This window comes from Primulina eburnea, chromosome 1 (genome assembly GCF_022965805.1).
Source record: "Primulina eburnea isolate SZY01 chromosome 1, ASM2296580v1, whole genome shotgun sequence".
Classification (NCBI taxonomy): domain Eukaryota; kingdom Viridiplantae; phylum Streptophyta; class Magnoliopsida; order Lamiales; family Gesneriaceae; genus Primulina; species Primulina eburnea.
This window is the reverse complement of record NC_133101.1, coordinates 3,133,910-3,151,293: the sequence shown is the minus strand read 5'-3', so window position 1 is coordinate 3,151,293 and position 17,384 is coordinate 3,133,910. Positions and strand designations below refer to the sequence as shown.

Genomic DNA, 17,384 nt, shown 5'->3' with positions numbered 1-17,384 from the left:
TTTTTATATTAAAATATGTTATTAATAATCTAATTTAAAATTACGATTGTATTTCTTGTTACAAATATATATTGTGGGGTAAAATGACGTATCTCTTGTTATTTTTTCTTTTATTGAAAAGTATGAAGCAATCAAATCAAATAATTTGTAATATTTTAAAAAAAATTGAATGTACCATCTTTTTTTTTTCGTTCGGAATCACATATTTGTAATAAAAAAAATTAAATTTTTATTAACAATTTTAAAAAAATAGTTGAAAAAATTATAAAAAAAAGTAATAAGAGAGACGTCATTTTACCCCCACAATATATATTTGTAATAAAAAATTAAATTATAACTTTTAAATTGGATTTTTATTAACATATTTTATTATAAAAAATATAATTTTGATTTTGAAATAATTAAAATATAAAAATATCAATTTTTTTTAAAAAATAATTTCTTTTTAATAATAGTGTCCATAGCACAGTACTTCTACTGTGGGAGAGCCCCACAGTAGAGGATCTGAATCCGAATAATTTGTGTAAATGCGCCTATGCTATATATAATTCCGGAGGGTGATAATAATTATAATATGTTTTAAATCAGAATAGTTTAAATAAAAATAAAAATATTCCTATAATAAATATATTATTTAGTCTTTTTATTAATATTATTATTTAAGTTATTATATATCATCGTAGTTAAAATGTTAATTTTAATAATTAATTTTTTTAGATTCTTAGATAATACTACTATAAATAAATATTTGTACAAATGTTCTTGCACACATCTTTGGTATGTGCCATCTATTTTATTTTATTTCATTTAAAAAATATAATATATATATATATAATATATATATATATATATATATATATATATATATATTAAAAATGTCTGGATAACACTCTCACGTATTCTGTAGAATCCACGACAATATTTTTCGGTTTATCATAGTTTTGTAAAACTTTTGAATTTACAATATTTTTATAATTTTTTATATTATTTTTTAAAAAAGTCCCTTTTAATTCACCTTTTCAAATTGTAAAAGTAATTAGAATGTTAATTTATCCTTATTACATATTTTGAATTTATGAAAATATAAGATCTAAATGATTGTTAATTTTAATCATGATTAATAACATATATATTTGTTTTAAAAATTTTAATTAAGTTAAAAAATATAGATATATGAATGATAGCATGTATATTTTTATGACAGTGAAATCCAATATCCAAGAAAGTGTGGTTAGAATATGTAATCATTAACAAATAGGTCTTTTGCGAGATTATCTCACATATCTATTTTGATTAGAACTGGTCAATTCGATTCATACTTAAATTGAAAAAATAACATTTTAACAATAAATTTGATATTTCCATGAATCGTATTGATTGGAGATTCGTCTCACAAAATTTACTCGTGATATCATCTCACATAAATTTTTGTGAATATGAAAAGCACTATTTGAAACAGCTGACTTTATACTTTTCCATAAGATTTTGAAATATGTACTAGTTTAATATGCATGAAACCCATTCATGGTATTTTTTTATTTCTTCAACAACTCTTTTATTTTTTTGGTCGTCCGATAAAATTGGAACGATACAGATAATATGAGAGTGGCCCTCGCGAAAAGATGACATGCATAAATCGAGAAATGGTCAATTATTATTAATTTTTTTAAAAAATACTTTTATTTTCTTATTACAATCCTATTATTTTTTCACAAGTTCTTCCCGAGAATAACGAGTTAATGGACTAAAACCTAAAATAAGATAAGTTAATTTACTAAAAACTTTATTCCCCCAAAATTTACATTAATTCGATTGCTCCCAAATTCCAACCCTTTAATTCGAATTTTAATATATCAATTTGTGAAGCTATTTTCCACACAAAATCATGATTTGACTACTATTATAAACACGTAAACTATAATATTTTTTTTAAAGCAGGAACTATAATATATTAAGCATGAAGATAGATAAAGCAATTGAATTTTAGAGATTTAAAATAGTTAAATACTATTTGCATTACGTATTTGATGTATAAGTACTTAGTATAAGTGTATCTTGAAAAGGTTAATAATACATAAGACATCTGACATTACATCTTTTGAATATTTCAAACACTAGTTAAATACAAGTATTTTTTTTAAATTTTTAAATGAGAAAATATTCCAATTCAAATTTACGGGACCGAAACTCAACTTTAATTAATTAGAAAACCAAAAACCAAAACCCGAAAAAGTAGGTCTTTTGTGAGATGGTCTCGCGAACCTTTATCTGTGCAATGGGTCAGGTCAATCCTACTGATATTCACAATAAAAAGTAGACAAAAACTTGTGTGAGACGGTCTCACGGATCGTATTTGTGAGACAGATTTCTTATTTGGGTTATCCATGAAAAAGTACCACTTTTTATGGTAAAAATATTACTTTTTATGGTGAATATGGGTAGGGTCGACCCGTCTCACAGATTAAGATACGTGAGACGGTCTCACATGAGACTCACTCTAAAAAGTAATATTTTTTCATGGATGATCCAAATAAGAGATCTGTCTCACAAAATACGATCCGTGAAACCATCTCACACAAGTTTTTGCCAAACCGAAAATACAAATATAGATAACCATTTTGGCAATAGTCCCTTTTGAAATGGTAAAAAAATAAGTTTTCAACTTAATTAGTCACCCTCTTCGTGAAGTCTAACCTAGTTTTACTCTCCTGGTTTAATTTCTTATCGGAAATTGTCAACATGTATTTTTTCAAGATAAAAAATAATTTGCCAACTTAGTAACCAAATCTATTGGAGAATTTATAATAATAATGCTACAAAAACAAAATAAAAGTTTGGCAAGAATAATTGAACATAGAATAATCGACGAGTGTAATATCTAACCTTACACAAGTGAGTTACTTAGATATGGAAGGTCAATCACCATAAATCAAAATGTGATATAAATTATTATGAAAAATAAAAACTTTAGCATATAAAATAATGTTTTTAATGGATCGAATAAAAGATTTGTAACACAAAATTGAGTATTGAGATGATCCAACGAGTTTTTTTTAATAATGAATAATGAGATATGTATCCGTATTATGCATCTGTATAATTATTTTTTCTTGACTTTTAAACTTGGATTAGTGTGGGTCCATATTGGAGTGTTGAAAAATCTTGTTACGACTGTGATTATGTCCCAAGACAGCTGTTTATGTGTCTTCTACACTTTACACATGTCATTTTTTATCGGTATTTAATTTTTTTTTTATAATGTTAGAATTCATAATTAATTTTTTTTACATGTACTGAGTAAATCATGATGTTAATGTAATAGTCTGTAAATTATGTTAGCTAGATATATATTTCATTTAATTATATTTTATTGTAATCTGAGAAAAAAAACTTTAGCAAATTATTAGATAACTGATTATCTAAAATCTCAACGAAGTTTGAAATTTTCTAAATTAAGATAATAAAAAAAATCATATATACGGTTTATTTTGTATATATTAATATGGGTGTATATATAATATATATTTTAGCGTTGGAAATTTGTTAGAATTAAAATTGTCTTAAGTTTTTCGATAATAACAATAATTGCTGGTTGTTTAGTTACTATTAGGATATCAAAAAAAAAAAAAAAAAATAGTTACTCGTACTTATTTTTATGTTATCTTCTCCTCAACTTTCACGATACATTGACAAATCATTTCAAGTATATTTTAAATTTTTTCTTATTATAATTTTCATGAAATATAACACACACACACACATATACATATAAAATATTTCATGTATCTATATTATCTATACTATATTATTAAGTATGAGAACATGATAATAACTACCTAGAGATGACACCAACTTTTTTTTACAGTTTTACTCTTATATGATACTAATATTACACTTTTGTTTTTTAAATTTCAACACACTTTTATTTTTTAATTTTTTTAATTTCAACCATTCAAATATCAATTTAGTCCCTTCATAATTTGTCAAATTTCATTTTAGTCCATCGATAATGATAAAAAAATTGTACACACACAACACATGTGCAGATTAACTAGTATATATAGTCCATGCCTCTAAAGCATTATTTCTTAATGGAGTCTACAGCCATAAATTTAGTTTTGAAATTTTTTTCTCTAGTTTTGAAAATTTCTCTTTAATCAAAAGAAAAAAAATGAAGGTGTTTTATTGTTTTGAAGTCCAATTTTTAAAATTCAACTCAGCTCCTCAAAATCTCACATAAGACACTTATATTGGTGTCCGAAATCTATCAGATTTATTACAAATCACTAACCAAAATAGCACAAATATCAGTACACTTTAATTTTGTTGACTATGTATGTATATTGTTTACCTTTTCCCTTTTGTATGAACAAATATTATAATCTAATCACAAAACGATTCACGTTCCTCATATATCTCTAGGAGAAAAATTTTAAAAATCATTCTATTAATTTTTCCCCCCCAAGAAAATGCCTAACATTGACCATCATGATATATTTTCAATAATGCAAGTTAAAAGAAAAAGATTACCAAGTCGGGATTTTTTTAAATTATTTTTCCATAATTTTTTTGGTATTTAATTAACGTTGAAATACCAAAAGTTACCTGAAATTTACTATTCTTGCCTATTTTATAAATCCATTGTAATAATATAGTTTGAATTTTAAAAAAGGGTGTGTTTTGTGATGGTAGACCTTCCAGGAGTTTGAGTGGAAGCATTAATTGAATATACAGCTATTTCAATATTTTTAAAATATTATCCGGGTTTTTTTTAAAAAAAAATCTAATTTTTTTACCATTTTCTACTTCAAAAAAAAAAAAAAATCCACTTACCATTTAAAGATTATTATTATTACAAAGTCACGTAGACCGAGTTGTAGAGTCCATCTCTATATATATAAGTATGTGTAGTCTGGTTCTGATAAGTTCAGCCTTCAGTTTCATCACATTTCATGAAATCTTTGCTCCAAATTTTATACAAATATATATAACCTTCGTATATATATATTATATAAATTTACGATATCTAAAATTTTATGAAGAGTTGAAGAAGATGGGAAGGCAACCATGCTGTGATAAAGTGGGATTAAAGAAAGGGCCATGGACTGCTGAGGAAGACAAGAAACTGATCGATTTCATCCTCAACAATGGCCAATGCTGCTGGAGAGCTCTGCCGAAACTCGCCGGTCAGTAGTTTCTTATTTATTTCGTCTTAATTAAAGGGTTGAAGTCGAAATTTTTCGTATAATTAAGATGAATGGGGAAAGTGGGAAGGGTGTGAAGTTCATTGATTTTCGACTCGATGAACATAATATAATTAAGTATTCGATTTGCAGGGCTGTTAAGGTGCGGAAAGAGCTGCAGATTGAGATGGACAAATTACTTGAGGCCGGATTTGAAAAGGGGACTTCTCTCTGAATATGAAGAGAAGATGGTCATTGATCTTCATGCCCAGCTTGGTAACAGGCAAGCCTTCCATCTTATCTGCAATTATAAAATAAAAAGTTAGGAATTTTTATATATATAAATGTAAGATTAAAAGGCAAGGCTTCTCCATTTTCAGCTTTTCTCACAGGCATTTTCAAAGTTAAGGCCTGCTTCTTTTATCCCATTTGTCACTTTCCCACTTTCCTTGCATTGCCATATATCTATCTATACACATAAATAAATAAATCTAGTGTATCTTTTTTTCTACATCTGATTATCATGTTCTTGATCAACTAAAATCGCTATTTTTAAAAAAAAATTAAAAGAGCACAAAATTGATCTCGTGCTATTTTGAAATATGAAGATGATATATGTGCTTATGATTTGAAAACATAGAATTTTAAAAGACTGTTGATTTTACATACGCGTTTAGCGCTTATTTAAATTTTTTTAAAATATATAATGGATACAATTGATATGGGAGATAGAGTCCCTGATTGGCTTTATTTAATTATATTGACTCCTTCAACAATATAATGCATTTTTCCCACCAAAGTTGATGATGAAGAAAGCCACTCTCCTCTTGCTTTCCTCCCGTTGTCCTAGTCGCAAATGCACAGCCTAAGTTCAGAGTGTTGAAATTTCTTTCTTACCGGATTCATACATATAATAAATATAGGTTTGATCTCTTTTTTGGAACAAGCAATTTTCCTTTTGAATAACAAGTTTTTTTTAATTTTTTGCAGATGGTCTAAAATAGCTTCGCATCTCCCTGGAAGAACTGATAATGAAATAAAGAACCACTGGAACACTCACATCAAGAAAAAGCTAAGGAAAATGGGAATCGACCCTCTTACGCACAAGCCTCTACCACCGCCCGTCACCGGACAACCACCTGCAGCACCATCGCTAAACACGGCGGTGGAGGGGGAACATCCGCTTGCTGCCCCTGACATCACGATGCAGTCTAACACTAATAATGTCGAACTACTCAACGATGATGATGACAAAACCAAGATCCCATTTGCCTCCATTGAATTAATCCTAGAAGATTTCTGCATCGATGAAATCCCAGTGATCCAACCCCATGAAATTATGTTTTCTTTCGATGAAACATGTCCTCCATCTTCTTCTTCGTCGTCATCGTCGTCTTCTCCTTCGTCCTCGAATATGCGCGAAGAAATAACGTTTTCGCCAACTTTGGACTATTATTACAACATCTGGGAGGATGACTTCAGTGGATCAGATTTGTTGATTGATTCCGATAGAGAATTTATTAGGGATAACATAATGAACCAGTTATTGAGCCTGCTGTGATATATGTAATGTGAAAGGGTGATTTGTTCATTAATCTTTTGTATGTGGCTCCGTTGATTCAAGTTTCTTTAGCAAAAAAGTGAGAAATAACTGAATTTCCGAATTAGTAGATTTCCATCACCAATTCATCATGAAACAAATCTGTCTCCAAAACGGAGAGAATTACTACTTGCACGTATTTATTTTTTGACAAAAACTTACGTGAGACGGTCTCATAAGTTGTATTTGTGAGACAGATCTCTTATTTGGATCATCCATGAAAAAGTATTACTTTTTATGATAAAAATATTACTTTTTATTGTGAATATCGGTAGGGTTGGCCCGTATCACATATTAAGATCCGTGAGACGGTCTCATATGAGACTCACTCTTATTTTTTTGATCAATTTACAGTCATACAGACTAACTTGCATTTTTTCTACCCTCCGCCCTTATCCACCTAGTTGATTACATGATTTCGAACAAGTAAGCAATGCCCGTCGTTATATTTTTTGATATCACGTTAACACTCACATAAAAAATTACTAAAATAGAAAAAATGTTAGTGGATTGGTATGTCCCATCACCATGATTCAATGGGGTAGGGGGGTGGGTGGTTTGATCGATCTATTTCCTATGCGAAACCAGAATTCTTTCGCTTGGGTGGGCTAACATAAATCATAAATCTTTTATTTAAATTCATAAAAAAAATATTATAATAGAAAATATTTTGATTAAATTAGGAAAGTAACTCAAAATGATTATTTCACTAAAGTTTCATAAATATTTTTTTATGAATGAAGTCGACAGCACTAAGAATCAAATATGTACAAAAACATCTCATTGGTCATTTTTGTGAGATAAGTCATCTATCAAACGTGATACATAAGAAAATATTAATTTTTAAAACTAAAATATTATTTTTCACTCAAGATATAAACTAAATCGATTCGTCTCACAAATATAAGTACATAAGATCGCGTCAAATGAAACATGCTCCAAATAATAAGTAGCTCAAAAACCAAGAAAAAAATTGAAGTTATAAGACACAAAGCCCTGGACTATAGAAGGATACAGAAAATGGGTTTTAGCCAAAAGTTGCCCGTAACAATTGGGCTACTTAATGCAGACAGAATTTAAAAAAAAATGAAGCTATCGGACTTAAATATATATAAATTTTGGGGTGGTTAACTAACGCCTTATTAGTTTATCTCCTGAAATTTCCATTTCGGAAACTTTAACGCTCTATAGATATCGTTTGGTACGAAGTATAAGTCATTGATTGCTATTATATCTTTATTACATTCAGTATTTGACTCGAATTTTGAATATATTCAATAGATTCAATTAATTCAAACCAATATTATATTTTGTAATGAGTTTTAAATAAGGGCTGAAAGTAATTAAAAAAGGCATTATTAACAGTTAAATTGGGACTTGAAATAAAATTTTAAAACTTGACACCCTTTAAATCTATAAATTCTTAATCAAAATCGTAAAAATAAGTTTCATAGGATTTATTTGGAGTCATTTAGATGCTACTTAAGGTATGTATAGATCGCTATACGAGATTCAGTACGACGTCTATTAAGACATGTGATGCAGTCAGTAATGGAATTTTGAAGATGTTAGTTTGTGAAAATTGTATTTTCTTGCGGTGTTAATGTCTTATTATTTGTCGTTGTTTATTTAAGTGACCGAACAATGGAAACACCAGGATTTTAGCATGATTTGGTCCAAAATACCTACATCCACATAGTCACACCCAACAATAAAGTGAATTTAAGCATAAATTGTTATGATCATACAAGGACTTATTCAAATGAAATACTTCATCTTTCTAATGAATCCTCTATGACTAAAAAATTCATTTGCGAATACCATTCGTTTTCAATATCCGTCGACTCGAATTTCTTTTGAAACTATGGATTGTTATCTCCTGAGAACATTACATTCCTCTCCCGATTAATGAATCACAAAGCTTTGAGTATGTATACATCATTACAATTGAAGCTCTGAAAATCAGAATGATATAGTGGTGCTGACAAAACTTGGCTACAACAGTAGTCGTGACAAATAATGATCAGTCAAGCTTTTTTCTTTCCAAAAATCTCACATTTCAACGGATGCTTCGACATCATAATATATGTCTTATCAAACCTATATCTGCATAAAATCTACTCAGAAAGTTAAACAATTATCACATTCATCTCATCATTATTACATATATATTTTAGAAAATTTACAACATGAAACTAAACATCTTTCTAATACATGTTTATCGATCTTACATAACAAACACATATATCATTTCCCAAGATCTGAGATACAATAATCAAAAGAATTAACATTAAATCTCAAGATATGACAATGAAATGTATGCATGTTACGCAAATATATCATGAGATAAGATACAATGTATATCTTTACAAAAGTATACACAATGAAATTTTTATCTCAATCTTCTAAGATAAAATTGTTAAAATATCCCAAAAAAAAATAAAATAAAACAATTATCCACTTTCAAAACAATATATGTGTATTCATGACTGATATTGATGTCAATGCATATGATTAAATAACACTTTTATTTCTATATGAAATAAGTTTTACAATATCTAAACTTTTTAACTCGTTTTTATTGTTTATATTAGTTAAACACTAATTAGGATATATGTAGGACTGAGTGTTTACCAGTTTACCAAAATCTATAACTAATGGTAATGGTGCAACTCAAATCTTTTAAATCGCACAGCAGCTCAAGCACCATGGTTCGATTGCTCCACCAAGCAGTGATAATTATTGCATCCAACAATCTCCCTCCCAATAATTAAACTCCTTGCAATCAATGAGAATCGAACCCGTGACCTTGGCTCTGATACCAATTGTAGGACCGAGTGCTTGTCGTTTTACCAAAAGCTATTGCTAGTGGTAATGGCGCAACTCAAATCTTTTAAACCGCACAGCAGCTCAAGCACCACGGTTCGATCGTTCCAACAAACAAGGACAATTATTGCACCCAACAATATCCATCCCCCACAAAACATATGTTAAATTCTTCTACACAATATGAAAAGAACGTTATAACGAATACCCATCAAGAAACATTAAAAAAAAATCTTGATCCCTTTTTAAAATGAAATATCACCCATGACTTGTTCGATCCCCTCGCGTCAATTTGTGAAACCTTATTTTTTTAAAGATGGATGGAGCAACTATATATATTTGGCGTCATCCGAAAACAATTTGCTGTTATTTCTTCTTTGCTTGTGCAAGTGAAAAGGGAAATTAGATTCTGTTGTTTTCATATGACATCATTGGTCTTTAGCACATCTCAGATAACATATTCAATTTTCTACTATCAATAATGACCCAATTTTCCTTGAAGATTTGCACATAAATCATTTATTGTTTTGACTAAAAAATAAAATAAGTCATTTATTGGTATATTAAATTTATGAATCTTTTTTGGGAAATTGTAATTATTAATTTGATCTAATTTATATAACCAGTTAAAAGAATAATGGTGTTGCAAAATAGGGTTAGTCAAATATTTAAATATTTTGAATTCCCTTAATTTTTTATTTATGACATTCAGTATTCAAAAAGAAAATACACACACACACTCAGATATATATATATATATATATATATATATATATATATATATATATATATATATATGTGTGTGTGTGTGTGTGTGTGTGTGTGTGTGTGTAGGGAATGATATTTACACTCCAATTTATTTTTATTAATATTGGGTATAATAATTGTCTATGCGAGAAGAGCGATCGAATCATGATGCTTGAGCTACTATATTGTTTAAAAGATATAAATTGCACTGTTACCACCAGTTATAGTTTTTGATAAAACAATCATTCAGTCATACAACTAGAATCAGAGTCAAGGTCACGAGTTCGATTCCCAACAACTGCAAGGAATGCAAATATTGGGAGGGAGATTGTTAGGTACAATAATTGTCTCTGCTGGAAGAGTGTTCGAACAATGGTGCTTGAGGTGTTGTATAATTTAAAAGATTTAAGTTGCATCATCACTACCTACTAACTATAACTTTTGGTTAAACACTTAAACCGCAAGTGCTCAATCCTAGAGTTACAATTATACCCTTGTTGGTTGCTCTTTTTGAGTAAGTTTGTTATCCTTAATTACTCAAAATATTGTAAATAGAATAGTCAATGTCCATAAATAGATACACACACTATTAAATTTAAAAATATTTGTATTATTAGATATATATTTTGTTAAATAATATAAAATAACATAAAATCCTTATATTTAATCTCAAATAATATATTTTTCACAAGTTATTACAAGCTTTAACAAAGTTTTGATTTAGTTAAAAAATTTTGACCTATATTAACTAAATCTAAATTTTTTGCACTCCGTAACTTTAGGTATTTTTTTAAAAAAAAACAAAAACAAAAAAGCCAAAATTTGTTCACCCCTTAAACATGGGAAAATCTATTAAACATTTTGTAATATTAGAATAAAAATTAATTATTTTGTTATTCTATTATTATATTTTTTATATGATAAAAATTATGATTAATTCTTTAAAATACGATAAATTTGGTTGTTAAAATTAAACAAACCATTATTTCATTTAGAATTTTTAAGTTTTGTGTTATATTTGCTTTTCAATTTTTGGGGGTTGAAAGGAAACTTTATAATAAAATTAAGGAAAGTGATGTATAAGTGTAATATCGTCAAGCACTAAATTAAAAAATTAAAAAATTAAAGTGGAGTCCTACTAACATTTTTTGGAGTGTAAATATCACTCTCCATATATATATATATATATATATATATATATATATATATATATATATATATATATATATATATATATATATATATATATATATAATAAAATATAATATGTCCATATATTTTTTTTGAGAGTCTTTTACAAAAATTTTCCTTACAATAAAAAACTTATCAGAAGTCGGAATTTTCTTGTAATGAAATTAATGATTTAAAGTTAGACTGCTTTCAAAATTTGAGAACGGCCTATATAACTCGCAATTAATGAATTTTTTAATTCAGTCAAAAGAGGATAATTAATTCTTGAACTAATGAGAATAATTCACCAAATTTGTTCGTAATCTTATTTAATATTCATGGGTTAATTTTACTTCAAGGCGTAATTAATGCAACCAAACTCCTATATATTTCTGTCTTTATACAAGTTTTCACTGCATAATGTTGGGAACTCATCAATCAACTTGAAACCAAAAAAGGGATAGAATTGATGGAAATTATATTACTCCATCCATCCGTATCGAATATATAGTACTCTTGCTTGATTTCTCAATGTTTACAAATAAATTTTCTATTTTACGATCTTTATTTAATTCATTGAAAAAATAATCGTATTTTTTCTGTGATACCTTGTCCCACATCTTAAAAATGAAATATTTAAAATGAGTTTATAATGACTTACAATGGACTTCTATAACAACTTGAGTTAATCATTTTTGTAAAGCGATTTCGAATACGAAGTAGTTGCTATAGGAGGCTCATTGTGTAGTCACGCAGGTGCGGGCCTGGGCTCAGGCTCGGGGCGTGACATTTTCCAAGATTTAATTAATATGAGTATATAAGTAAAAAAATAAGAAAAAATTCTATTAAATATAGAGACTGAATTATATCGTTGGCACAAGCGAAAAAAGAAACGAAGTCTACACCATTAGGACGAGGGAGTACTAAGATATTTTACTATTAAAAATTAAAAGCAAAAACATTTGTTTCCATCAATCAATGATTTGTAGTATGTTTTCTTAAGGATGTAAGCATCCGAAACTCTATAGAACTAGAGTACATGTATATATGGGCTATTACTTGCTCAATTGTATAAAACCCCAACCACTTTTCACTTTATTCGATCGTAAAATAGTTATAATATTATATATAATAACATCATCGTATCACAACCTACATACCCATCCCATCCCTGCCTATTGCACTTTGCCAATCGATTAGCCTTGTATATATACCCCTCTTTGTTGCATGAATCAAACCACCAAACGAACAAAAAGAAGTTCGCCAATTTGGATGTGGGTAAAGGGTTTCGTTATTTCTTTCTTGGTAGCAATCATTTTATCGGGTTATAGTGAAGCCATGGCTAATGGAAACTTTGTCCAGACAATGGGAACCCAGTTCGTATTGAATGAGAAGCCGTTGTATTTCAATGGTTTCAACTCTTATTGGCTAATGTACATGGCCGCAGACCCATCCACACGGGTGAAGGTGACTGATACCTTTCGACAGGCTTCGAAATATGGGATGAACTTAGCCAGAACTTGGGCTTTTAGTGACGGTGGTTATCGGTCTTTGCAGTCATCCCCTGGTTCATACAACGAGGATATGTTTAAGGTACGTGGCGGTCTTGTTAGAGTGTGGTGATGTTAATGTTTGTCTCGTTGTGGTATGTATTATTACGATTAATTCGTTGATTTTAGGGATTGGATTTCGTGATCTCGGAGGCGAAAAAGTATGGTATTCATCTTATTCTAAGCTTGGTGAATAATTGGGAAGGTTTTGGAGGGAAGAAACAATATGTTCAGTGGGCTAGAGATCGTGGCCAGTACATGAACAACGAGGATGATTTCTTTAGCAATAATATTGTTAAAGGTTACTATAAAAATCACATCAAGGTACGTATGCGTGTTTATCATATTTAATTCATAATCAAAATTTAAGTTGAATAAAATTTATAATGAATTTGTTGTTTTTTGCAGGCTGTGCTGACAAGGGTGAATTCCATAACTGGGATTGCATATAAAGATGATCCCACCGTATTTGCATGGGAGTTGATGAACGAACCTCGTTGCCAAACTGACCTCTCCGGAAAAATTATTCAAGTTACTCATTTCTGCCGATTTACTACCTATTTCATTAATGTTTCTCATTTGATCTTAAATAAATGTTGGATGTACATCTTTATTTGGATAGGATTGGGTTGTGGAGATGTCGAATCAAGTTAAATCAATCGACAAGAACCATCTGCTCGAAGTTGGAATGGAAGGATTCTACGGAGAGTCGATGCCCGAAAAGAAGCAATTCAATCCAGGTTATGAAGTTGGCACTGATTTCATATCCAACAACCGCGTTCCGGGGGTTGATTTTGCCACCATTCATCTATACCCTGATCAATGGTACATATATATACTTATTTTCTTATATTTGATATCCAAGTTACATGTGATCGAATGCACGTTGTTGTACATGTTGCAGGGTTCCAGGAGCAAACGACGAGGCCCAAACCGAGTTCGTGGAGAAATGGATCGGCTCACATAGCCTAGACTCGAAAACGGTCTTGGGGAAGCCACTTATGGTGACCGAGTTCGGCAAGTCCTCAAGATCATCAGGCTTCAGTGTCGTGGCTCGGGACTCGTACTTCGGGACCATATTCAACAGTGTTTATAGCTGTGCTAGGAGCGGAGGGCCCTGTGCTGGTGCTCTATTCTGGCAGGTGATGGCCGACGGAATGGAGAATTGGAGCGATGGATATGAAGTTGTGCTGGAACAAAGCCCTTCCACTGCTGCTGTTATTAACCAGCAGTCTGCTCGTATCGCTTCTCTCTTAAATTAATACGTCAAACTGAAGTTTATAACATTGTCTGAATGCTACTTAAAATTAATGTCTGAATAATTAATGTAATGGGGCACAATAAATGTACTGGCCTTTTGGCAAGAATTATATGTAACTGTTCACCTGCAGTAATAAGAGATTTTTATTCTCCTATTATAATTTTTATTTATTATTTTTACGATGACGATGGAACTCGCAGCTTGGAATCAAGATTCAAAACTACTTGGGTTGGGACACGTATTCTATTTAATATTTGATACATTCCAAAGTGAGGAGAAAAAACAGTATTGAATTTGTGCTCTTCTATTTTATTTTATTTTTATAATCAAACTCATTAATTATTATATCATTATATTTGCAAGATTTCATGGTAATGATCTATAATCATTGTTCTTGATCTCATATCCAGGCGAATTAGAACATTGAAATATTGGAAGCTAAAAATATTACAAAAAGGGATAAATACGGTAATTAACCCATATTAATAACACGAGTCTATTTGTTTTGTCATATTTTATTGTCAAACACATCGAAAGTTTGTAATAATTTTTATACCAAATTTTGGCAGAATAAAAAAAAATCATAGCAAAATGTAAAATGATTCAAGTTTATTAAAATCCTACTCTCTTCAGCATAATAAAAAAATTAGAGATTAATTTGACTGTAAAAAAAAAAAAGGGATAATTTCGAAAAAAAACAACAAAAAAAGGAACAAAAATGATAGGGTCCTATGAGGGGACAAACATCGAGCTATAATAACTCGATTTTTGTAATATTGAACATCAAAAAATTAAATCGAGTTTAGTTTTCGACCAAACGGAAGATATTCAAAATAATTCATCGTAAAAATTGATTAAACATTTTGAAAAATATTTAAAAAATTTGCAAGTTGAATATGTAAAAATATTTTTGTTAAAACATTTTATAAATACTTGACATATAAAGTGTTACAACAATACATCTTAAAAACATTATGAATAGTAAGTAAATGCGATAAAAAAATAGACATGGATTTGTTTTTGGATGTTCGAATATTAAGAACTTTTATGACACTATTTTTCTATCTAAGAAAGCATCACTAGAAAAATTTGCTTTATACAACTCATTATACAAACTCATTTGAATTAGGACGTATACATTGCCTAATTGAAACTCCTAGCATACTCGATTGTAGTTCTAGTATCACAATCCACATAATGTTTAACGTCTCTTATGCAAATATTACAAACACAATCTTTAATATATTTAAGTGAAGACACACTCATCTAAACTTTGAAGCTCACACTTGAGCTTACTCTCATTCTAGCTAATTTATTCATATATGTTGCTCATGCTTTGAATATTCTTCCAAAGCTTGTATTTGATCTTCAATATATTTTATTTATGACATTTAATAACGATATAGATGTTAGATTCAATAATATTGTCGTTTGGAAATGTTGTGTATGAATTCTGATATTGCAACACTCAAATTCGTATTTCTGCCATTTTGTGAACTGGAATGTTGATGGTCCGCCATCAAATCAGCTTGGTTTGATCTAATCCGACCTGTTTGGTCTTTACTTGAGCTTAACCATGTCAAGATTATCAAGTCAAGCTCTGCTGTTCTTTTGATCATAAATATCGGTTCATCAATTTTCGGACAAAGTGATAAACATAAATGTCATATGCTTTTCTATTAGCCTTCTATGAAATCAATAATCACTCAATTCTAAGTTCATATGAGATATATGCTTTACAGATCAGACTGTTGGCAATCTAAAACTAGTTTTTTATTCAGTGCAGAACTAGCAACTTCATCGTAGTTTATCAGCTTCTTACGGTCAGATTCATTCTTTTACTTTTGAAGATGATATGTATACCATTCTTTTAGATTTGTGATGCATATTGAATTGTTCCATTTGAATGAGATATGACAAAAATACAAGAAATGGCCAACTGAGCTAATTGCTCTTTCCTTTCCGTCAGCTCGATCTTGCAACTAGTATTTCACATATATAACATTCGAACCAATTGAACTGCTGTGAAATATGACTTGTGAAAAATTGAGTTTTTATTTATTCATTTTTGTGGCTGTCATTTATATCAATGAGATGTGAGATATAATCGAAATGGTGCAACACACCTTTTTAATCCCTATTATTTGAATTATTCCCAATTTAGTCCTCCTCCACTTGAATGGGTGGCAATAGTCCCTGCATTTCCGTCTATCTTGATGGTTGGAATGGATAAATAATTAGGTTGGTGTATAATGTGAGTCGGGGGTTTGGGTATTCCCATTTGTTTTAACAAAATGAAACATCGGTGGATTGTTTTGGTATGTTGATGCATAGCACGTGGAAAAAAAGATTAGAATTGATTTTTACCCGAAATGTAAACAATCTCAACATAACATGGAAGATTCTATCTAGGTGATGAGTTAGTCTCATGTGAGACCGTTTCACGGATCTTAATCCGTGAGACGGGTCAACCCTACTCATATTCACAATAAAAAGTAATACTCTTAGCATAAAAAGTAATATTTTTTCATGGATGACCCAAATAAAAGATCCGTCTCACAAATATGACCCGTGAGACCGTCTCACACAAGTTTTTGCCCTAGGTGATTCGCGATATGCAAATACCGTCACAGCCCGATAAAGAATCCTTCATATTCCAAAAGACCAAATTACTTTCCATGACTATTGAAGTGTGTAATAAAAGAATAATCATTTTCAAGAAACTAAAAGGAAAAAAAACAGTGTATGAGTAAGTTCAAGATTTCAAGCTACAGATACAAGTGTCATCGCCATATACATTAGGGATTTCCTATTATTATAAGGTCAACTCTTTCATTGATATAAAATATAATCCATACTTGGTAAACATTACAAAAATGAAAATAATATAGCAATGCCATTTTTAGACGTTTTTTTTAAAATTCCACTCCGGTAAAATACTCTATGGAGAAATTTCGAGATAATGGAGAATTAAATAAAAGTAATAATAAATTTGGTGGTGACTTTAAGAATGTATGACATCCAAATTTTAAATTTGAGACCACATC

At 29.6% G+C, this 17,384-nt stretch overlaps 2 protein-coding genes and 1 non-coding gene across 3 annotated transcripts; all 3 read left to right on the top strand.

Moving 5' to 3' along the window:
- Nucleotides 1-1,553: 1,553 nt before the first annotated feature.
- Nucleotides 1,554-1,658, top strand: LOC140814799 (U6 spliceosomal RNA). Its single transcript, XR_012114165.1, has one exon. It is a non-coding gene; the product is annotated as a U6 spliceosomal RNA (small nuclear RNA).
- Nucleotides 1,659-4,940: 3,282 nt separating this feature from the next.
- LOC140816811 (uncharacterized) lies at nt 4,941-6,778 on the top strand. Its single transcript, XM_073176312.1, has 3 exons — nt 4,941-5,186; nt 5,337-5,466; nt 6,174-6,778. Exons 1-3 carry the CDS (start codon nt 5,054-5,056, stop codon nt 6,742-6,744), a joined length of 834 nt encoding a protein of 277 aa, XP_073032413.1. The 5' UTR covers nt 4,941-5,053; the 3' UTR covers nt 6,745-6,778.
- A 6,005-nt stretch (nt 6,779-12,783) lies between these two features.
- Nucleotides 12,784-14,485, top strand: LOC140816731 (putative mannan endo-1,4-beta-mannosidase 9). Its single transcript, XM_073176193.1, has 5 exons — nt 12,784-13,119; nt 13,206-13,400; nt 13,485-13,607; nt 13,699-13,901; nt 13,981-14,485. The coding sequence occupies exons 1-5, from the start codon at nt 12,799-12,801 to the stop codon at nt 14,336-14,338; spliced, it is 1,200 nt and encodes a 399-aa protein (XP_073032294.1). The 5' UTR covers nt 12,784-12,798; the 3' UTR covers nt 14,339-14,485.
- Nucleotides 14,486-17,384: the final 2,899 nt, after the last annotated feature.

Coding starts and splice junctions, on each gene's coding strand:
- LOC140816731 (XM_073176193.1), top strand. CDS start 12,799: ATGTGGGTAAAGGGTTTCGTTATTTCTTTCTTGGTAGCAATCATTTTA. Junction 13,608..13,698: donor TCTCCGGAAAAATTATTCAA/GTTACTCATTTC, acceptor TTATTTGGATAG/GATTGGGTTGTGGAGATGTC. Junction 13,902..13,980: donor CATCTATACCCTGATCAATG/GTACATATATAT, acceptor TACATGTTGCAG/GGTTCCAGGAGCAAACGACG.
- LOC140816811 (XM_073176312.1), top strand. CDS start 5,054: ATGGGAAGGCAACCATGCTGTGATAAAGTGGGATTAAAGAAAGGGCCA. Junction 5,187..5,336: donor AGCTCTGCCGAAACTCGCCG/GTCAGTAGTTTC, acceptor TTCGATTTGCAG/GGCTGTTAAGGTGCGGAAAG. Junction 5,467..6,173: donor CATGCCCAGCTTGGTAACAG/GCAAGCCTTCCA, acceptor AATTTTTTGCAG/ATGGTCTAAAATAGCTTCGC.